This window comes from Dermacentor albipictus, chromosome 1 (genome assembly GCF_038994185.2).
Source record: "Dermacentor albipictus isolate Rhodes 1998 colony chromosome 1, USDA_Dalb.pri_finalv2, whole genome shotgun sequence".
In the NCBI taxonomy this organism is placed as follows: Eukaryota; Metazoa; Arthropoda; class Arachnida; order Ixodida; family Ixodidae; genus Dermacentor; species Dermacentor albipictus.
The window spans coordinates 82,486,815-82,510,538 of NC_091821.1; the positions used below are offsets into that span (position 1 = coordinate 82,486,815).

The 23,724-nt window shown below is 43.9% G+C and overlaps 1 protein-coding gene across 1 annotated transcript in view; it reads left to right on the top strand.

The window, feature by feature from the left end:
• LOC135907451 (guided entry of tail-anchored proteins factor CAMLG-like) overlaps positions 1–23,448 on the top strand; it is a 39,415-nt gene extending 15,967 nt beyond the window's left edge. The window contains exons 3-5 of the mRNA XM_065439140.1: positions 3,157–3,528; positions 8,602–8,667; positions 19,507–23,448. Coding sequence (XP_065295212.1) covers positions 3,157–3,528; positions 8,602–8,667; positions 19,507–19,713 — 645 coding nt within the window. The 3' untranslated portion in view covers positions 19,714–23,448. The remainder of the gene's footprint in view (positions 1–3,156; positions 3,529–8,601; positions 8,668–19,506) is intronic.
• The last annotated feature ends 276 nt before the right edge of the window (positions 23,449–23,724 follow it).

Consider the following 23,724-nt stretch of genomic DNA (forward strand, 5'->3'; position numbering starts at 1 on the left):
TCCCGTCTAACACACGTCTCGAGGTACGACTGGCCGTGTTGGGAACAAACTTTGCGATGCCGTCTACTCCCTCAAGAAGGCACCTCTCATCGCTCTGCATGGAATCGGCGCTTCAAAAGTCGTGCCCGCACGAAATGCTTTTTAGCTTTGACTATCAGGTTCGCAGGCTATTGGCCACAGGCTTCCCTTGCTCGGTCCTCATAGCTGTCGCTGAAACCCTCCTCAAGAAATTTGGCCGCCGACGAATGAAGGCTGCACCTGAACGCGTGAAAACCGAACCTGAGGTGATGCCTTACATTCATAAGGTTTCACACAACCTCAAAAAAGTGTCCAGCAGGCACAAAGTGCCGCTTGTTTTTTCTGCGCCAAACAAGTTGGCGAGGCTGTGCCCCCGCATCTGCGGTGAAGGTCAGCGCGGTTGCAAAAAGCAGCATGAAGATGTCTTCGTCAGGTGTGTTCTAGGAGTGGTTTACGTTATTCCTTTGTCCTGCGACAAGTGCAATATTGGGCAGACGGGGCGTTGCCTCAATGACCACTTAAGGGACCACTCTCAAAACTTAACAAAACAAGACAAACTTGCGAATTTAGTTTCGCACGTGATGGTTTGCGAGTGCGTGTCACGGTTCAAAGAAGCAAAGGTTCTGGGCAGAAGTGCAAGCGCTAAAGCTAGAGTTTTGCTGGAAGCTTTCCACATACAAAAAAAGGCAGGTCTGTGCATCAGCGATGTTTCAACAAATTTGTACTCGGCTGAACGCACACTTCTGGGGAAATTTGAAAAACCATAACGTATGGCTTTTCTTCAATTGGTCATGTGTTCACTTCTTGCTGCTTGGGTGTTTTATCATTTCACTTTGCGTGCATGCTTTCGATATTGCGATAAAGAAGGCTGGTGCAGTTCGGTTGTGTGCATGTGTTGTGATTCTCTTAAATATAGAACTTTTTCGAAAAAATTAAAAATAAACCAGTTATCAGTAGTGTTTCCTCGTCGTCGTGTCGTCTTTTCATCGTGTGTCCGTCCTTTTTAGCGCTATCTTCAGTTTTAAAGAATGGTAACCACATATTACATTTTCATTTTTGTCAAAGTAAAACTGAATATCATTTTGCAAAAGTGAGCAGTCGCACTTAATACAACTCTTCAAACATTTTTTGCGTCTTCTTAATGACTCCATGATTATCTATAGCTGAAATATTTAGAGGGGACAAGTAAATGATATAGTAAAAGCACTGAACATATATATATATATATATATATATCATTTTAGCTAAAGTACATAGTGTCAAAAAGGCAAAAGAACAATAATATATGTGCATAACAACTCATTTGTAGTAACTGACGTCGTCTAACTATAAGCAGGCAAGTATTCAGTGGAGACATTTTGAGCAGAGCTCTGCACACACTGTGACATTTAGAGGTGTACGTGGAGATCTCAGACAAAAAAAATTTTGTTGTGTGTCAAGACCCTTTCACTGCTGGGTTTCTTTCTTGAATATTATGAAATGAACACAACAGTTTATTTTTGTTAATTCAAAAGGGAAAAAGATAGCACGAATAATGGCAAATGCACTCTTAGTATGGTCCTCACATTTCTATTTACATTTTGTATCTCTTACCTAGTTTCGTTCTGACACACACTTTCCACGATAGCGCTGCTGTGTCAGTATCAAAAAAAGAATAAAACAATTTTCAATAACTACAGATGACTGAAGCACACAACAGTGGGGGGGCCTACACAATGGCGCAGATATTTGAATGGAGAAATGCAGTGGTAGCAGTGCACTAAGTTTGAGAGCCACCCCTCCGATTGGCGGATGCATGCTCTGCGCAGCACAATGATGCCCACGAATAGGCACATTCCACAGCATGCTAACAAAAACGCACACTGAGCAGACTCAGAGAGATGAGAAAATATGCTTCTAGAAATATGCAACAGATGGCAAAATTGCCTCGCAGCTTGCCCACCTTATGTTACTGCACACGTCCGACTGGAGGAAGTGGAGAATGTACTATTATGGTACTGGCACTGAAAGGGATAAGGATGCATATCCCAGCCTGGCTTTCTCCAGAGTGCATGTTCAAACAGCTTCACAAACAAAGAAGAGCATCAGATAAAAGGTATAGAGAGAGCTTACAACTGCATAAATTCGTGGTATTGGTTATTAATAGCCTACACCACTAAAAAAGAAAGTTCTGAATACTATTCTGAATACTTCTTTCAGTTGTACCTGTCTGCGCTTGCCATGGATAACTTTCGCAGCAGTTATGTCACATAATGTTCCAAATCAGTATACAGAATCACAGATCTGGGAAGTAGTGCGATCAAACAGTGGGAACTTGGCAGACTGTAAAAGCTCGAGGTTGATTAAGCCAATGAGGTCACTATGCCGAGCCACCTGACCATTTCTGAGGCAACAGTCTGCATGCTGCACTGAATGCGCACAAGACACATTACCTGCTCTCGTCTGCGCAGTGGCATGCATTGTCATAGAATTTCAACAACGATGACTCTTGGCTGTACTTTTTGTAGAACCAGTTCAAAACAGTTCCTCCAAGAAGTTCCGGTTTGAGACCCGTCATGGTGGCATAGTGGCTATGGTGTTGCCCTACTAAGCCTGAGGATGCTGGAGTGAGTCCCGGCCAAAGTGGCCGCTTTCCGATGGGGGTGAATGCAATAACGCTCGTGTACCATGCATTGAGTGCATGTTAAAGAAACCCAGGTGGCCAAAATTAATCTGCGAGTCCCTCACTATGGCGTGCCTCATAATAAATTCAGTTCAGTTAGAGTTCAGCTACAAGATGGCAGAAAAAAGATTGGTTTGGTTTTGGCGCAGTTCTGGTTCTTGGTGCAGTTATGGTTCGGTTTGACATCCGGCTTCTGCAGGCTGGCTCAAATTCACTGTGTTACTGTTTCTTAGTTGTTGTGGAAGCACCGATTCCTCTGAGTATAAATTCGGCATCACTACAAACCTTGATACTTGCCCGTAGTCTATTTATAAGAAAAATTTTTATCTCGGGTTTTCTTTACAGTGTTACATGTATGTTGATTACTTTGCGAATGGAATCTATCCTTTCATTTTTTTAAATGTCATAGTTGTGGCTGCAACTGCTTATGTTAGTTTGTGTTGTGGTACCAACCCTAACAATGTGTCATTATGCAGGCAGCTTCGCAGTTCTTGTCTGAAGACGTCTCGGGGACTGTAGGGGGCAGCACCGTGAGTGGCTCTCGGTTGTCAGAATCACGCACACGGTCATTGGATGAAACAGCATTAGCAAATGGAGCACCACGACTAGCATGCTCACAGCGGTCAGCCTCTTATTCGTTCCCCAAGAAGGTGTCGGATGCAGAGTCACGGTCCTATGCCCGTTGCCGGTCGGACGCCCGAGGCACAGATGAAGGGACATTAAACTGGCTTTTAGAGCTGCTGGGGCCCTGTGGCCCAAGTCTGGTGCGAGCCTGGCTGCTGGGCCTGGTAGCTACATTCACACGGCTCTGGCTGGCTGTGGGCGCTGCTGCTCTGGGTGGTCCACAGGTGAGCCTCAACGTGTGGTAGCACTGCACTTAAGCTAAACTTTAGTGTCTGGATCACATCTGTCAGGCTGCATTACCCCTCATCAAGCTTTCCTCCCCTTCACATCAACCTTGCAGGAGTAGGGGGAGTACCTCTTAGACTCCAACAAAAAGCCCTTAGCAGATTTGTGCAAACTTTCGTAAGCATATTACAATGTCAGCATCAGCTGTTAAACCGCACTCTTCCCAACTTCCATCATCTGCCGCTTTTGTTTGCCATATGTACTGCAGAGACTTAAATTGCAGAACTTTTGATCTTATCTAATAAATCTGCAATCTGTTACTTACTGCAACGAATTACTTAAGCAACATGTTTTACCTTCGTGGCAGATCTCAACAGACGATACCCTCACCGCGTTGACCATTGGCGGCGACTACATGGTGCTCCTGGCACAGATCGAGGAGATTGTGCATGAGGAAGTTACTCAACAGCTTTCGTTCTTCCCAGCCATGCAAGTGCCTACGCACTCAATGTCTCCGGCCAGCCAACTCCTGTCGCCGCGCCGCTATCATTTGCGGGGCCATCTGCCGCTCCAGCGACTCTGCTCGCTGCGCCACTGACATATGGAATGCTGTCATGAAGCCACGTCCTCTGCCGGTATTGACCCTTCAACCACCAATTCAACTCCCAGTGACGCCACCTGTCGGGATCTGCCACAGTACGCAAACCCTTGGCGCACTGCAGACAACCGGCCGATCTCCTACGCTTGCGGAATTCCGGGTCATGTTGCCCGCTTCTGTCGCCGGCATTGTGCGGCGACCACCAGTGCACCGAGATATCCAGGTTACCCCTTCCGACCTCCTTATAGCATGCAGCCAGGACAACAAGCTGGAGCATACTCTCACGATTGTCAGCCGACTTCCGATGCCCAGTCTTTCGCTTCTCGTTGGTCACCTTCACTGCGCCACCGTTCTCTTTCACCTATGCGTCACTGGCCAAGCAGTCCTGAGGCAGAAAACTGACTGCTACAGCATCTGAGGCATGAGCTGCGCCGTCGTCCACCCATCTAAGTCCTCGCTTGTCCCTCGCCAATGTTATTGAAGTGTTTCTTGAAGGTGTACGCAATCTCGCACTTGTTGACACTGGTGCCGCTATTTCCATAATGAGTCAGAAGTTTTGCCACTCCCTCCGTAAAGTGATAACGCCACCTTCAGGGTTTTCTCTCCGTACTGCGAGCGCACAACATATTCAACCCGTTGCAGCATGTACGGCCAGTGTGCTCATATAGGACGTGATCTACAGCGTTGAGTTTCTTGTGTTGGCTTCATGTTCTTATGATCTCATCCTTGGGTGGAATTTTTTGTCGCATAACCACGCTGTTATCGACTGTGCTCGTGCTCAGGTAGAGCTCTCTGTATTTTGCGAGACGCCTTCCGCCTATGTGGCCGCTCCTGGTGATAGCAAGCTTGTCGTTGCCGTCGATGCTGACCTGCCACGTCACAGTGCCGTCATTTGCCACGTCACAGTGCCGTCATTGTTCCGTTTCCTGTGCCGCCCTTCCCGATGCCACCGTTCTGTTCACACCAACTGACATATTTCGTCGCCACCACAAAATGTCACTGCCATTTGCCATCCTTACGCTACATCAGGATAATCCTGGTCTACTTGTTTACAACCTCAACTCTGGCCCTCTGGCCTTGTACCATAATGAAACGCTTGGCCACATGCAGCCTGTAGACGTTGATGTTAGCGTGCCCCTGGATCCCTCTAAGCCTCAGCCAAATCATCAGCTGAATGCCCTGATGCGTTATCTTGCGTCCGATGCCACGCCCTCGAATTCTTTTCACCGTTCCATCGACAGTGGCCTCACTCCGGCTGAACGGACGCAGCTTCTTGCCCTTCTACGCGAGTTCCGCACCTAGTTTGACTTACTGCTAGCGTCACTCGGCTGAACTAATGCAGTTGTTCACAAGATTGACACAGACTCACGCTCCTTTACGACAGCGCCCCTATCGTGTGTTACCTGCAGAACGTCATGTAATTATGGAACAAGTTGACGACATGATTCAGCATGGAGTTGTCACACCTTTTTGCAGCCCTTGGTCTTCACCTGTTGTACTGGTCAAAAAGAAAGATGCCGCTATTAGGTTCTGCATGGACTACCGACGCCTCAACAAGATTACTCGCAAAGATGTTTATCCTTTTCCTCGAATAGACGACGGCCTTGATTGCCTTCAAGGTGCAGAATTTTTTTGTTCCCTCAACTTGCGATCGGGATATTGGCAGGTCCCTATGGCGGAATGTGATCGTCAGAAAACGGCGTTCATTACACTGGACGGCCTGTATGAATTTATAGTGATGCCTTTCGGCTTTGCAATGCGCCCGCAACATTCGGGCGGATGATGAATGGCATTTTACGCAGTCTGAAATGGAAGATATGTCATTGTCAATTGGGGGAGAACATTGTCATGTTCTCCCCCAATTTCGCCTCACATATCTCTCGTTTACGCACAATTATCCGCTGCCTTATGAACGCACGCCTTCAACTCAACCTGAAGAAATGTCACTTCAGGGCTCTCGCCGCCTCACCATCCTCGGCCACGTCGTCTCCAAGGATGTAATTCTACCGAGCCCAGACAAACTAAGTTCTGTTGCCTAGTTTCCGAAGCCTTCTACCATCAAAGAGCTTAGAAGCTTTGTCGATTTGGCTTCCTATTTTCATCGCTTCTTCTGAAATTAGGCCTCCATCATCGCTCTGCTTACGAAGCTCCTCGGTAGCCCCAGCGACCTTTCTCACTGGACACCCCCTGCAATGACACCTTTGCAACACGGCGCCGCCTACTTACTTCACCGCCCGTGCTACACTATTATGAGCCTGCTGTTCCAACCGAAATACATAGAGACACCAGTGGTATCGGCCTTGGTGCAGTTCTCGCACAACGCAGGCACTGCTTTCCTGACTACGTTGAGGCATATGCAAGCCGTGCCCTCACCAAGGCGGAAGCAAATTATTCGGTTACCGAAAAAGAGTGCCTCACAATTGTATGGGTGCTACAAGAATTTCGCCCCTATTTGTACGGCAGGCCTTTCGACATGGTAACATACCATCATGCACTCTGCTGGTTAGCTTCCCTAAAAGATCCCTCTGGTCGCCTCGGTCGTTGGGCTCTTCGTATACAAGAATTCGACATTCGCATTGTTTACTGATCCGGGCACAATCATTCTGACGCAGATACGCTCTCTCGATCGCCCATGAAATCCGACAAAGGCCCACCTTCAGCGGTCGACTTTTCTCTGAATCCTCTCACCATCACAAAAATGCCTTCGGAACAGCGCAATGACCCATGGATTGCATCCATCTTGCAAGTTCTCAGCACCTCTTCACCCGCTGGCCAAACCCACGCCCTTCATCGCCAAGCCATGCATTTTGCAATACACGATGCACTTTTATACTGTCACAACTACCAGGACAACGGACGTAAATGGCTACTAGTCATACCCAAGCACTTGTGGGCAGATGTGTGTGCCTACTTCCATGCTGATCTGCAATATTCCCACGCAGGGGGGGCTGAAGACGTATCAGCCGCTCCACCAATGGTACTACTGGCGTGGTGTACACCTTTGTCCGTAAATATATTTGTTCCTGTTCCGCGTGTCAACAACGGAAGACTTTTAACCATACACCCGGCCAGCTGCAGCCTCTACCATGTCCAGCCCGCCCTTTCGAAACCATTGGCATCAACCTTTATGGACCGCTTCCGTGCTCTGTCGCTGGCAATCGCCGGATAATTGTGACGGTCGACCATCTCATGCGATACGCAGAAACAGCTCCACTTCCTCCACGGCCGGTGCTCGTGACGTCGCTTCTTTCGTATTGCGTCGTTTCATACTCCGTCATGGTGCACGACGCAACCTGTTGAGCGACAGAGGCCGAGTGTTTTCATCCAGCGTCATACAAGAGCTCCTCCGCTCGTGCCATATCGTTCACCGCACATCTACTGCCTACCACTCTGAAACCAATGGCTTCACGGAATGTTTCAACTGCATGCTGGGAGATATGCTCTCGATGTATATTGATTCTGACCACCCCAATTGGGACGTCGTTCTGCCCTTCGTGACTTACGCATACAACACCGCAACACAGTCAACGACTGGTTTTTCACCATTTCTTCTTTTATATGGCCTTGAACCGTCCTCAACACTTGACACAATTTTACCGTACCACCCGGACACCTCCGAATTCAGTCCAATTTCTGATGTCGCACAGCATGCAGAGTAGTGTCATCAGCTGGCCTGCTCGTTCACATCCAACAGCCAAGCCCTCCAGAAAGATCGCCGTGACAACCATCAGCATGTGCAGAGTTTTGTCGTTGGGTCCCTCGTCTGGCTCCAACTACCATTCCACTCTCCTGGCCTCACTCACAAGTTTGCTGCCAAGTACCGCGGGCCATACTGTGTCATTGAGTGCCAGTCTCCCATCACTTATGTCATCGAACTAGTCAACCCCTCCTCGGACAAGCGACGCCTTGGTCGCAACACGGTTCACGTCAGCCGCCTCAAGCCGCGTCACGACCCTCTCATCCTTTCATCGCCTTGAGTCGCCAGGATGGCTCCTCTTCGCCGCCGGGATTATTGTAACGAAGAAGAAGAACAGGGAGCAAGTAGTAGAGGGGCACTATCATTGATGTAGGATGCGAGCGCAGATCACGAGCGGTTGGCACCGAGATTATTGTTCCCTTGGGACTGTGCTGGTTTTTCGTCTGTTGCTTACCATCAATAAATCCCCTTATCAACTGTATTATGGTTTGTTTTCATGCTTTCAATACAACATTTCAGAGTGATGAAAAAATTTGCATGATTCCCTGAAGCTCATTATGCAGAGATTTCACTGTACCCACAATTTTTTTGTGTACATGTTATTCACACTGGAAAACCATTTTGGTTTATCTGTTCTAATGCAGATATTAATTGATGACTGCAAGTACTTTCGCTTGAATTTGTGTAATGAAAAAAATAGCTGAACCAATTACTGTACCTAAATTATCTTGTCCTTTTGCTGGTGTATTGACCGTGTATATGTGTTTTTGATTGCAGACGATACTGCTGCCTTTCTGCCTTTTGGAAGCAGCGATGTATAGCTACTGCAAATTCAGCTCAAGAGTGAGTTCCTGCATGAACGCTTCTTTGACATGGCTGTACTCTGAACTGTAAAAGCTAAATTTTAACAAATATAAACGGAGTTCTTTTTTTTTTCTCAATATTTTTATCTCGGCACACACCTTGTGTTGCTTCTAGTGTTCGGGTTTGGGACCCAAACACTGTAATGCGTTCTGCATGTTTTGCAAATTATGAAGCATGTGGCAATGCTTCGTAATGTGCAGTATGTATGTAGTAATGAGAGTAAGGTTATGATTACTAGGATGGTAACGTTTTTTTTTTTTTTTTCTCTAGTGATTCAAACTGCAGTGAGCTAAACCACTGGGCACCACTGTGATCGCTACCGCATGTGGAGCTTTCCTGGGCATGCACTGCAGATTGTACCAGGTTGCATTGCCACGGCAATACGAAAATACCAGAATGGAATGGGTTTCACTGTGAGGATTCTACTCTGGGACGCAATCTTATAATGGTTCGAAAAGCAAACTGTTCACTTGCCTTCATACGATTGATCAGAATCGCATTTTCATTGACAAAAGCGCAAATACCATATTTACCTGATTCTAGCTTGCCCCTGAATTTAACGTGCACCCAATTTTCGCAGGTCTAAAGTAACAAAATAAAAGTGCACCTGAATTAACGAACATGCTGCTTATTTATAAAATGAAAGCATAATATGTCCCCCATAATCGCGATCAGGAAAAATGAGGCTTGCAGAATTTACCTTCCCGGAAGGGAATTTCTTTTAAGTGCTGAGCACTTTAGGGGCTCGGGAGGTTGTCCGTCTAATGTCGCTGGGCGTCATGAACCCAGGCTGATACCAAAACTAGTCAAGAGAGGGCGTCACAGCAGACTTTCCATGTCAGAGGAGTTCCAGAGATTATAGCAGCATTGTCTCCACATTGACCCAGTGCTATATCTGCTACGAGAAAATGTACATACGCATTGCCACCATGCCACTGAAAACCCAAATGTAAATAAATGTACATATGTAGTAATGTAGATATGTAGAAAGCTTAAGCCATGTCTACTGTTGTTACGAAATGTACTAAAATTACAAAAACAAAATCAAATCTAGAGTCGACCTCAAGTAACAACAAAAAAAGAAACAATGGATAAACATAAACGAAAAGAACAGATAAAGAAAAGCAAAACAGACAAAAAGAAAAGCTGAACACTGAAAAATTATAACACTGGAAAACAAAAGCAAAACACAAACAAACACAAGATAAACACAAGGTACCCACAACAGTATCGTATTTACTTGCATAATGATCGCACCCTCGTAATGATCGCACCCCAGAATTTTGTCGTCAAAACTAAAGTTTTTTCCCTTCCCGTGTAATGATCACACCCTGAACTTGCCACAGCGCGATATGTTGTGTGCCATGACTGCAGCAAATGCGGGTTGAAAAAGAAAAAGATTTTTCATTTTCGCAGGAAATTTAACCCGTGTAATGATCGCACCCCTGAATTTGAGACAATTTTTTTTTTACAAGAAAGTGCGATCACTGTGCGAGTAAATACGGTAACACAAGGGAAACACTGGCGAATCACTGCTCCGCATTTCTGACAGCTTTCACGTTGAGTGGAACTGCATCCAATTTTTTAATGACCTTTCGTAATGACAGTAGTGTCTCGTCATGGTTATTTGTGCTTCATTGACCACACATACCAAGCACACAGGGACTGTATTCTGGAGCAGTCACTTTTACGAAATGCTGCATCGGATTTGAAGTATGCAGCCGTCAGCATTTCTGGCACTGTATACTGATAGCAAGCTTAGCACAGCACCAGAAGCCCTGACAGCTGTGTATGCTGACACATGCGGTGCCAAGTCGCTTGAAATCTCGCTAAAGTGATAGCATCTCCTGAAGTTCATCATCATCATCATCAGCCTAGTTACGCCCACTGCAGGGCAAAGGCCTCTCCCATACTTCTCCAACTACCCCAGTCATGTACTAATTGTGGCCATGTTGTACCTGCAAACGTCTTAATGTCATCCGCCCACCTAACTTTCTGCCGCCCCCTGCTACGCTTCCCTTCCCTTGGAATCCAGTCCGTAACCCTTAATGACCATCGGTTATCTCCCCTCCTCATTACATGTCCGGCCCATGTCCATTTCTTTTTCTTTATTTCAACTAAGATGTCATATACCCGCGTTTGTTGCCTCACCAAATCTGCTCTTTTCTTATCCCTTAATGTTACACCGATCATTCTTCTTTCCATAGCTCGTTGCGTCGTCCTCAATTTCAGCAGAACCCTTTTCGTAAGCCTCCAGGTTTCTGCCCCATATGTGAGTACTGGTAACACACAGCTGTTATACACTTTCCTTTTGAGGGATAGTGGCAACCTGCTGTTCATGATTTGAGAATGCCTGCCAAACGCACCCCAGCCCATTCTTATTCTTCTGGTTATTTCAGTCTCATGATCCGGATCCGTGGTCACTACCTGCCCTAAGTAGATGTATTCCCTTACCACTTCCAGTGCCTCGCTACCTATCGTAAACTGCTGTTCTCTTCCGAGACTGTTAAACATTACTTTAGTTTTCTGCAGATTAATTTTCAGACCCACCCTTCTGCTTTGCCTCTCCAGGTCAGTGAGCATGCATTGCAATTGGTCTCCTGAGTTACTAAGCAAGGCAATATCATCAGTGAATCGCAAGTTGCTAAGGTATTCTCCATCAACTTTTATCCCCCATTCTTCCCACTCCAGGTCTCTGAATACCTCCTGTAAACATGCGGTGAATAGCATTGGAGAGATCGTATCTCCCTGTCTGACGCCTTTCTTTATTGGGATTTTGTTGCTTTCTTTGTGGAGGACTACTGTAGCTGTCGAGCCGCTATAGATATCTTCCAGTATTTTTACGTATGGCTCATCTACACCCTGATTCCGTAATGCCTCCATGACTGCTGAGGTTTCGACTGAATCAAACGCTTTCTAAGTTAATTGACTGAAAATACCACTCTGGGTCATATTGAAGCACAAAATTAACCCACAGCAGCCTTTACGAAAACGAGCACTGTTGCCATTTTGGGATGTCGTGTCTGCCGAAGGACGAATCCCAACATAAAAACGTAACGACTCTTTATTCGACTAACGATGGCAGCGGACGGGCATACCAACGCTACGTTCGTCCCAGTAGTGGAAGGTAGAAAGCGGTCCTTCTCAGCCAGGCAGCCTGTTTTTATAGCCGCCGTCGGTGACGCATACCTCGGGGGACGCGGCGGTGGCGCTATGCTTTATCGGCCACGCACTCCAGCATGCAGCTGTGTTATGCTGGGCCGGATGATAAGAAGACGGAGGAGGGCGCGCAGAAATATGCGCGGAGTGTATCGCCACACCATCTTGACGTGACGCTATGCTTGACGGCTCTGAGTGTAGGCTGTTGCCAATGCTGAACACGGTTTTGGTTTCATATTCAATTGTAATTTGCAGGCAATTTTTGATCCCATTTTCGCTGAAGAAGGGTACGCATTAGGTTTGGGTAAATACGGTGTGTTAGTAACTTGGGGGCGAGCGAACGGTTCACTTCTAAACCATTATAAGATTGCACTCCTGGAAACCGACCAATTCTGTCATTTTGTCAAATTCGCCATTTTGTTAGCTTTGGCTGGCCTAGAGGGCTTCTGTGGCCTCTCTGATTTCTCAAAAATGCCGTAATTTCAGGATTTGACAATATGGCAGAATTCACTGATGCCCAGAATAGCACCCCAGGGGTACTACAACAAGTCAGTGTTCCAATCGCATGACCACACTGATTGCGCACACGGTTGGACATTAACGACTGTGTAGGGCATGTGTATACAATTCCTTGTTCCCATGCCACTTACCAGCTGAGCAATCCACGGATGTGCTATCATAATTTGCAGTAGAGCCGTTGCTGGCGATTGAAGGCATCGTGCATCCATTTCTTTCGTCTAGATCCAATTGCAATTTTTTTCCATGCTATAGTAGTATGTGCGCCTATAATTAATTAATAAAGGGATAATGAGACATCCATCCAAACGTAGCAAATTGCCACAAAGGAAACCCATATGGGTTCTTCGAAAGAAAAGGCCTCTTCATTGAAGAAAAATTCGTCCTGGTCCGGGACTTAAACTCGGGACCATTGCCTTTTCGGGGCAGCCGCTCTGCCATCTGAGCTAACCAGGCGGCTAGCAGATGGCAGGGCAAAGTCAAGTCTGCAACCAAAAATATTGTTCTGGGCCAGTTGACACAGTGACAAATTTGTTCATGGCCTCCATGTTTGCTGCATCACACATGCCGTTCATGCTTGAAACACCCTGCTCCATTCAAAATTTCGGTTATTGCTGCTATACATTGGTGCTAAGTTTAACTAGAGATGCCGTAGGAATTGGGCAGGTCCGAAAAATCCAGACATTTGAAAAATGAATTGGCTACTATATTTGATATTTTTGCTACCAAAACATATAGTTTGAGACATGAGAACTAAAGTTTTCTTTGCTATGACCGATGCCGTGTTGGATTCGGCATTTTAGATTTTGTTGTAGCGAGATCATACGCCGTTGAAATAAAGCAGGACCAGCCAGATTTCATATTTACTTCACTATATTTGATAATTTGTTATGTCTGTGTTCATTATATTGATATTTGTCCACATTTGATGATTCAGTTATGAAAGCTGCAATCAAATGTATTTTTGGTCTTTCGTGAATGAATCGCATTTAACTCAAAACAAAAGATTGATATGTGCCTTGAGCATTTTGTTAAATGTGACAGTCAGAATTTACAAAAAATAAGTTCGCTCTCCGAAAAAGATTTAAAGGTGTTTTAAGATGGAATGGCATAGCATAGCAAGAAAATGCATACCAAAAAAAATGTAATTGTACTTGCGCTGCACTTCTGTGGCAGTGCAAGGCACCATATGTTAGAGGGATACTTGCTTCAAACAAAATTATTCAGACAAGTTCTCGAAGCAGGCTAAATTGGCAACAGCAGTGTTGCTGGAAATGCCACCAATCTGAAAACAATGTGTTGCTTGTCAAGCTGTTCCAACTTCGCTGCTGCTAGTGTGCTGTATCTAAAGCATTGTTAATGAAGTGTGTATGTATCCTACAAAATTTGCATGTGCGGTTAAGCTTTAAAAAAAGCATGCTATATTAACTTTTCCTACTGTCTTCTGTCTGTCGGATTTTTACGAGTTGCCTCAAAAATGCCTTTGAACGACTATGGTGCCTCCCAGAAATATATTAACGAACAAACTTTTCAGAAAAGCCTAGTAAGAGGTAGATACACGAATGCATTAGTTACCTTTGCCATTCCCCATCAACATTCTTTGTTCCGAAGGAGTGGGGCAGTGTGGGTGGTAGTAAAGCCCCGAGATATAAGTGCAAGTAGTGTAATTCTTTGATGTGTGCTGCCATCTCTTCTCCTGCGCATTTCATTGGTGGCTATTCAAGTTGTGACGTGTGAAGCCTGCGTGGGCATGTTCATTGGGTGGAGAGATCGCCTTACACAATCCTCCCACCAGGGTGTGTCAGGGCAGTTTGGTTAGGAGTAGCATAGTGGGAGAGCCTGACAGATGGAAAAACTGGAAAAATTCACTTTACGTTGTCAATGGAGCATGCAGAGAGGCAAGTGGTGTGATTTTCGTCTTGTCTGAACATGTAAAAATGTGTGCTACCCTATCAGCCAATGCAAAAAAAAAAAATGCTTGCAGTGCATTTTGTTTAGATGCATGGCTTCACCTGTGCTGCAACTCACAGGTTCACGCCAATGCATCGATTACTAGTTGAATCCTTCAGGGGGAGTACCACAAAGAACATTGAACATTAACATTTATTGAACATTAACATCGTTAGAACGCTTGCATTGGCCAAAAGCATGCACACAAGTAATGAACCCCTGACAGGAGTACAATAGTTGCCCAGCTATTAGCAAGCAGACGCGCTCAGTGAGGACATTCGGGATGTTGGCACTGCTGGGCTGGGAGCTAAGTTCAGGTAAACTACGCCACTTAGAAGTCATCGGTTTTCACACCTGAAACACTATATTTTAGCAACTCTAGCAAGTGCCATCGTGAATGTCCAAATTTGTGTCCACGGCCCTGCTGGAGCGCTAGCCCTTTAGCATTCCAGCGTAGCCTTGGTGCATTGTAGCATGTCATACTGTTGATCGGTGCATGGCATTGGCTTGGCCGCGCTTGATTCTGTTTGCCCGGTGGCTTTACACGTTTAGCAATGCCATCCTACTGTTCTAGCAGGTGTAAAAGTTGGTACAGCAGCAGTAAGGAGCCATTTTCAGTTTCTCAGGGTTTAGAAAATGTCGCCCAGTGAAAGGTGCAGCTGCAGCAGATCGAGCGGGCTGATTTTGAAGCAGGGTCATCGTGGATTTGTGAGGTCTGGGACAGTAACCACCATAACTGCAGAGCCTGTAGCTCCTGCTAGTTCTTGCGGCCAGAGTTTCCCTGTAGACACCCTAGATCACACTGTGGCAGCTGTTAAGAGATGAGGCAGAACGAAGGGGTGCAGTTAACGCTACTTTATTTTTCAGGGGCTTTAGGTGGCGGTGCCCTACCTGTGGTGTTGCGGTAAAAGGGCTCATCATGGCACCCCACAGTGGCCTCAATATTTACACTACTCGGCTACGCGGAACTGTAGTGCACGGCAGGGCTGGTGTGTGTGCTCACGCTCGCGTGCTCCATCCAGTCTGGGCTTGTGTTGTGCAGACCAGCTTTATCCTGCACAAATAGTAGGCAAATCCAGATTTGGCATTTTGAAACGCTTTCAATAGCTCAATTTAAAGCACGTCTTGTGTGCCATTCCTAATTAATTGCCATTCCTTATGAGGCAGGGCATACATGTGTTCTAAGCATATGTTTTGTGTGGTTTGAGGCTAATGAAGTGTTCAGGACTAATTGAAATTAGTGGCACCGTACTGCTGCGACACTGATAAGCTGTGTGGTCAAAATTTCATTCTTGCATGGGTGGGTGTGTGTGAGTAGATGATATTTTTCTTGTTCCAGAAGTGTATAATTCTTATTGAAATTCCAAGCGCAGATTTTTGCTTACTTCAGCCTGTTTAGTAAACTCTGTCAGTTAATATACGTACTAACAGCAGGAAGAAGCACGTTAATTCAAATACCCTTCTTGATTGATGTCAGCTATCAGCCAATAGCAGCCATTTATGGAAATCTTGCATGTGATGACTAGAGGCCGGATTATTAGAAATTAAGAATGTGCATTTTAGATGCCCAAAATAGACAGGCGAGGCAGGGTTTTAGGCATCCAACTTCGTAAATATAGGCATCATAAATTTTAGCAAAAATGCAAATAATTTCAAACGAAGATGTGCACAACCTTTATCTACAACAGGAAGAACAAAAACTTTATGATTTGTGATAATTCAACAGGGCCAACAGTTGAATATGATTGTTTAATTGTTTCATAATACTGGCGGACTAGTGACAGCCAGTTGGCTTAATTCAGCAACCACACTGCTCACAATCATGTGTTATGACCACTGTCTCTTTCTTGATATGTTGTGAAACAGGCATGAAAAAAAAATGCTTGAAAACTTTGCAAGTATAGTTTGAAAAAATTTTCGATTTTATGTCCTCCAATGCAAATAAATTGCAGCACAACGAAAACAGGCACAAATAATAAGCACAAGAGAGACAACAGTTTGCTAAAAAATTGACATGTTGTTACACGATGACTGTAAGGTACAACTCTGGCAATTTTCTCACCCACAAAATTGATTTCCGAATTGTATAAGAAGTTCCAACACTGCCGAATACACACTCACATATTTCAGAAACATTTCTCAAAAGGTGTTTTAGAACCATGGAGATTTTTTATGAAAAAGCATATTTTAGGGCCCATCAGGCTTGTGCACTTTAAGGTGCAAAAAAATTCAGCTGCATGGTGATGTTTCCCCATTGGATCTTCAATTGACACTGAGGTGATTCCCTAACAGAAGCATGTCAGGGGTTTAAATGCTGCGTTGAAAATAGACTTAGATTAAAGCATGCTTCTAGAAACGAGGATGCAACTGCACTTATATGCAAAAATCTGCTTCAAGGGCATGCAGAGTAATACAAGAATAACAGTTTAAATTGTGGAAACAATAGCAGACCAGCACCATCTCCAGATTCTTGGATTCAAAGTTATGCTTCTTGTCACTTAGAGCAAGCTTGTACGCCGAGAAGGAATGCTCGATGTCAACAGATGTTAATGGAGTGTAGTTGTACTTGAGAAAATTTGTTGGCCTAACCAATGCCATAATCCTAGAGTGCTCACTGGCAAGAACTCCCAATTATTTTAAAATTTTTTTTTACAGCGAAGCTGTTGTGGGATGTCGTGTCTGCCGAAGAACGAATCCCAACATAAAAACGTAACGCTTCTTTAATGACTAATGATGGCAGCGGACGGGCATACCAACGCTACGTTCGTCCCAGCAGCGGAAGGTAGAAGGCGGTATTCTCAGCCAGGCAGCCTGTTTTTATAGCCACCGTCGGTGACGCATACCTCTGGTGACGTGGCAGTGGCGCTATGTTTTATCGAACATGCAGTCCAGCGTGCAGCTGTATTATGCTGGGCCAGATGATAAGAAGACGGGGGGTGCGCAGAAATATGCGCGGAGTGTGTCGCCACACTGTTAAGTGCTGCTTTACCCACTATTGTGTCCACATGCAGAAAAACTATCATCATCAGCATTGGCTCCAGTGTCATCTTCCACAGCTAGCTTGTTGGCGCTATCACACAAATGCGCTCATGTCACTTCTCCCGCATTCATAGTAATTAATTAATTAATTAAGAAACACAAAGAAGTAACCAATAATTGAGGAAGACTTCAATGAACCGTCAGGATTTACCCAGTGGTAAACACCGGGGCCACACATTTCAGCTTCGCTGGTTAACCATCTGTACGGAGAGCTTGGGCTGACAGCTTTTCTTTTTTTTTTTTAACTTGAGAACAAAAATTCTTCATTTTTGTTTAATACCGATTGTAACATCATACCTACCTTTTCAGCTACTGGTCCTTTAGAAACGGCGGCGATAAGTTGCTCTGCATCCAGAATTAGCGCAATGCTTTAAATTTGAGTTTTGCCCGAACTTTTCTAAATTTATTAGGACTCTGGGGCGAGATAGTTGGTTGATGATCTTGCAGCAAACTTTTACCAGCGTGAAGAAAATGAGACGAAGTACTTGGAACACAAACAAGATTGTTTGCGTGGAACGTGAAGTTTGTGCACAATTATGCAGGTCTCCTTGGAGGCCATCCTCAGTGAGGGCAGCTTGAGCCCTCTTTACTGAAGCAGTCTTGTCATCAGAAATGGTTGATCACTGCCTTCACTTCAGAAAAGTTGCACTTGTTATACTCAACATCTCCTAGCCATGTTTCCAACATATGGTGATGAACTCTGGTGGAAGGGATACGTCTGGCAACTCCTCCTTGTATGAGCGCACGCAACAGGCCGCCTTCAGGAACACAGCTTTGACTGAAGCAATAAGCTTGTTAACATCCTTGAACTGCTTCCTCACTTCTTCACAAATGCAATGAAGCACAAGTGCTAGACATGTCACATGCGCCATCTGCAGGTAGAAGGTCTTCAGCAGATGAGCAGCCTTGTGCATGTAGGCTGTGGCATCAGCGTAGAGTAACAGAACCTTAGCATCTTTGACTCCTGTACGGTACAGAACTTTGAGGGACTGGTTTACAAAGTGTGCTGTATGCTCCCCGTTTGTTCTCTCCAAAGGCTTTGAGCAGACTAGGAAAGGCCTTGTCATTTCCTATGCTGTAAGCTTCTGAGCTACAAGCTGAGTGACAAAGCACTCCTTCATGTTTGTCATCTCATCTACGGAAATCCAAATGAAGGAGTCACCAAGCTCTTCTCTGATTCTTCCTAATATTTGTTCATACATGGGCTGGAGGGTTGCAATATTTCTGTAGAAATTGTTTCAGCAAAGGATTTTCAATTCAACTGCATGGTTTGCAGAGTGTAGCACAGTGAGTCAACTGTCTACTGCCAAATCAACACACTCTTGGGTATCTCTCTTTTCGGCATGGCTGAGAAGTGCAGAGCATATTGGCAGACCACTTTTTGAACATAGCAACAATAACGTAGACTGGGCTTGAGCGTTGTGGTTGCACCTGATAGAGCTCCAAACAATCAATGTTGCCAGGTAACATGGGAGAGTTTAAACTGCGCTCGAAAGTGGAGCTGTAAGCTAAATATTATTTTATAGAAGCTATGTCGAAAATAGGCATATATAGGCATTATAAAAACAGTGCTAAAAATTTTCTTATCACTCAAATCATGCTCGTATAATAAAAAGGGTTGATTATAAAGGAAGGGAAAAAAAAATAGGCACTTGTCTAAAATCTGGTCTCTAATGATGACATATGCAAGTCGCCAGCAGCTTCAAAACAGTTGAGCTGAAGGCCTCTGTTTGAAAAGAGGGTGTTTTAGATAAAGGTGACTTCACACTCCGCTTGCGAGCTGCACGCGTTGCGCATAAGTTCACAGCAATGCACTATCCAAAGACTCTTCTTCTTTCTTTTTTTTTCATCAAGTCCCGAGGGTGTTTCAGAGCCCCTTTAAGTTGGCAGGTATGCCAGTCAAGGTAAATACTCATTCTGGTAAATCCAGAGTAAACTGCAGTTTCCTTTAACTGCAGTGAGTAGTGCTTGTAGATGCAAAAGAAAGGCCTGTTCTGGGGAAGTACTGTGCACCAGTACAATCAAGTTAATTTAACCCTCTTTGCACTTATCATTTTGTGGTGGGCGCAGGAGTGTAAAATCTAGTATGTTAAAGTTCTTGATGCCTTTATTCAATGGTTTGCTGCCCCTGACACTAATTTTACATATTTGCAGCCCAGCATTTCCCAGCGGTCTATGCGGTCCACAGCTGCACCGCTAGCTTTCCTGGCTACAGCCTTGGTTCTTTGTGGTATTTCCCCAAAGGTTTCATCACGAACCACGACCTGCTTACAGCTTGTGGCCGATGTGATGGTGGACCTGATGTTGTACACCTTTTCCTTTGTTGTTTTTCATGTAATTTTGGACGATTGGGCCGGCTGAGTAGTGCAGCTGAAAGGTGCCAAGAAGTACATCTAAACTGTGCAACTCATTATTGAGGCCAAGGAACAAACTGCATCAGTGTGCCTACTGAACGTCTGCAGGGTTGATGGCTGCCATAGACTACCACAGGCAAAGCTGACATCTGTGCTATGTTGCAGCAGAATTCGACTTGTAGTGAAAGGCCCATGAGATGTTTGTGGCAGCCATGAGTGTTAGTGTGTGTGTCACTTGTGTGTTGTGACTCCCAAGTCTATGTACTTGCAGCATGTGGAACAGAAAAGCAACTGATTACTGTACAGCTGCTGTTATGAGGATTGTTGCAGAGCATTTATCTTTTGTGCTAAAAAGAATGAATGACATGCGTATGGATAATGTCAGCAGCTAGTCAGTATTTGTTCTTGTCTATGTAACATAAAAGAAAAGTTGTGATTTCCCCATTGTGTTTCGAAGACATTATAATACTGTTTTAGTGTAGACAGGGGATCTCCTATGTTTCAAGCATACTTCAGTGTTCCAGAAAACATTAGCCCTTATTGTAAATGTAGAACATTTCAGGTAGTGAATATTTTTCTACAGCATTGGCTGTAGAATAATGGTTGTAAAATTCTACAATGAACAAAGCTGCTGACATGATCCCTTCACGCCTCTTGCTTAGCACAAATGAGGTTATGTACAAAGCTAATGAATGATCCTGAAGTTCAGTTTCTTGTCATTTTCATTTGCTCTGCACGTATTGTAAAAAGAAAATTTACTCTGAAGAAAATTTTATGGTTGCAATTTTAAGTTCACTCATACAAATGGATCCACTTCTGTCCCTCGTGCTTGCAACTCTGTGGTGATTGATTGATTGAGGAATTTCAAAAGTTGACAAAGTGTTGCCAACATATTTTTGAGTGGATGCAGCACCTTGTAAATGAATGAGTGCACAATTGCATGAACATGCTTGAATTACCTCTAGGTGAAATTGTGATCTAATGATTGGACACAAGAACTGAGTGGTTCCATAACTATGTGCTCTTGAATGCGGCTAAACTCTGAAACATTTGCTGTGTGTTGAATCCAAGACAGCACCATGCCTAGCAGGATACCAAAAACAAGATAATTTCAATGCTTTGTGGCTTTGCTATATTTATAGCTTCTGGTATAATCTGCCGCTAAACTTGTGCCATTTGCAGTGCTGTGCGATGTGGGACCAAATGAACGAAAGAAATTATTGACAACCAGATGGATTCAAAATCTCTTCTAAAATGAGAGTATAAATACCGTTGGGGAGTTAATGTGAGAGAATTCATGATAAATTAATAAGCTATGCATTGGTGTATTACCATGTGTCTGTGGTTGAAGTGTTAATGCTAATTGAAAGCATTACATGTGAATAAATGATATACGAAGCAGAATGTTGGAGCGCGAGTGACGCTGCTTTTGGTTTGCCATAACCGAGTTGTCGGTTCCCAATAATATGCTGGCCGATTGTTTTGACAGCTTCATAGTATAATTGCAATTGTGTAGAATTTGGCAGTTTTCACAAATTCTTTCCTCGCCTTGATTACATGCATTTTATTTATAATGCAGGACTTATGATGTGAAAATGTTAAAGCTGTGATTTTGTGTCGTGCGTGTTATGTATATTGCATGATATGGTTAAGCTTCATGATAAATAAGGTGCTTTCTACATTCTGAGCCTAAGTTATTGCGGGCTAATTATCTTTATTTATTTGGAGACATGTTAAAAGCCTTATAATTTTTTTCAAAGCCATTTACGGTATATGTGCTAATAATGTGGAAATAGCTCACAAACATATGAACTGCTAAGTTGTTTGTTGAGTGCGAAGTGACAGTTCTACAGGTTAACTTTTTCTTTAGTAAGTGATTTTTTAATTGTGTTTTTTCATAATAAGAAGGGTGAGTTATCAAGCACCATTGTAAGCACTGCAAGAAGGATGCATGTGTCTTCAGGCAACAAGCATAATAACTTGTGTGTTACAAAAAATTGCTGGCCATTCCAATTTATTATTATAATTTTTTTAACTTGCCACACTATTAATATGGTTTTGCAAGGGAAAACCATCATAAGTTAGCTTAAACATCCTTACATAGTACATTTTTGTGCATTTGGATGTGTGTGTGTGCTTTACCTTTTTTTTTTCTTTCAGGGTGCAGTTTGATGTCATGCAGTATAAGTCAGGTTTTCAGGGATGACTACAGTTTTCTTTGAAACTGTGTATAATTCCTTACACTAACTCAAATCTCATTGGGGAACACATACCTTTCGTTTTTGCTATGAAACAATATTCAAATCACATACTTGCACAGGAAAAATATGGGGTAGAACTTTTGAAAAATGAAGTCACACCTGAGGCCCTCCATTTGCTACAGCTGACCACTGTTAGCACTGTCTTTATGTATAAAGGAAAAACATAATCACAAGGCCTTCATTAAGATTTTGTTTTGGTGCTTCTGTTATGCAATATTCACTGTGTGTATGCATGCAGAAATCTAGAAATTTTTATTTTTTAGTGACATGTTCACGACAGCCATAACGGAATGAAACTGAGATGTGCAGCTTCTTGTAATAAGTAAAAGATTTATGAAGACAAGTACCCAGTTAAATTTATTTCACACTCCCCATAATTTATGCTGTAGTTTCTGTGACACGCCAACGTTTGAATTTGTTGCCAAATTGTTCAAAAGGCAGCGGGCATTACAATTGTCTCTGCATGTGTTTTGTCTTTCTCCTGTCCTGTCACTCACAAAACGCAAGCTTAAGAAATAGAGGATGATAAGAGTCATGCTATAACTTGTATTCTTGACCGGTCTGATTTGGTAGTATTTCCATTTTTGCATGATGTGTAGCATCAGTGTGATGTATTGTATCAAAGAACATTGTGCTTTGTTTTGGTTGGCCATTTTGACAGTGCTCTTGAAAATTGAAAAATGTGAAAATGTCAAAAGCTGGAAGAGGCAACTGGGTCATGAAGTGGTGAACTTTTTTCTTTCTTTCTTTTCTGTGTCCTCTTTTTTTATTGGTTTGGCCAGCAGGCCTGCACCACAGTCATATATACAAGGCCCGTATTCTGAAATGTTCGCCTTCCGTGAAACCATCGCGTTGGCCACACCTCCGCCAACGGCGCGTGCCGATGGGCTGTTTTAGCAAAACCGGAAAATAAACAGCGCCATCTAGTAGTTCCGGCCTAAGTCATTTTAACGTCATGGTGTCGATGGGTGCTCTCGACATAAATAGACGAACACGTCTTTTGGCGTTCGGTTGGTGGTGGAGTGTAGTAGGTATGAGAGGGGGTAGTTTACAGTAGTCTTTTTTGTGGTGTCTTACACGCGTTGTATCGCAGCAATATTTGTTGACTCATTTAAAATAAAACATTTCACACTTCCTTTTTCAATTTATTTTACCTAAAGCGGCCGTAGCCAACCGTAGTCAGTGCGCAGAACCCGTACTGCGGCCACTACACAAAAACAAAGCCCTGCACTCACACGGCGCTTTCTCTCATGCGATGCGAAGCGTTCGAGAGCCCGTGTTGGTAGTGCGCGCTGACATCACGGGTAAGCAGCCATTGATTTACTGAACATGACTATCGCAGCGGCAAAACTATCATGGAAGGCCAACATTTCAGAATATGGCCCCAACAGAGCTGGCCAAGGATATAAGCACAGTATTGCTTTATTAATTGAATACACATTTAATCACTTCAATAAAATCAATAAATGTTTTGTTCTTGACAGAGGTAAAGCAATATTTAGCTTCATTACTTTGTGATAAGGTTGTCTAGGAGTGATTGGTTCCTTGCAAATGATTTTGCACGAGTGTTTAGCTGCAGTTCAGTTTTAAGATATTCTAAGCTATTACAATAGACATCTTCAATGAAAGGGTATATATGTTATACATGTAATAGAATTGTGCTGGTATGTTCGTGTCGAAATTGCATTAATATACTAATGAAATCTTTTTAGTTAGCTTAGTGCAGTGATTATGAAACACTAGATTCAAAACTGAAT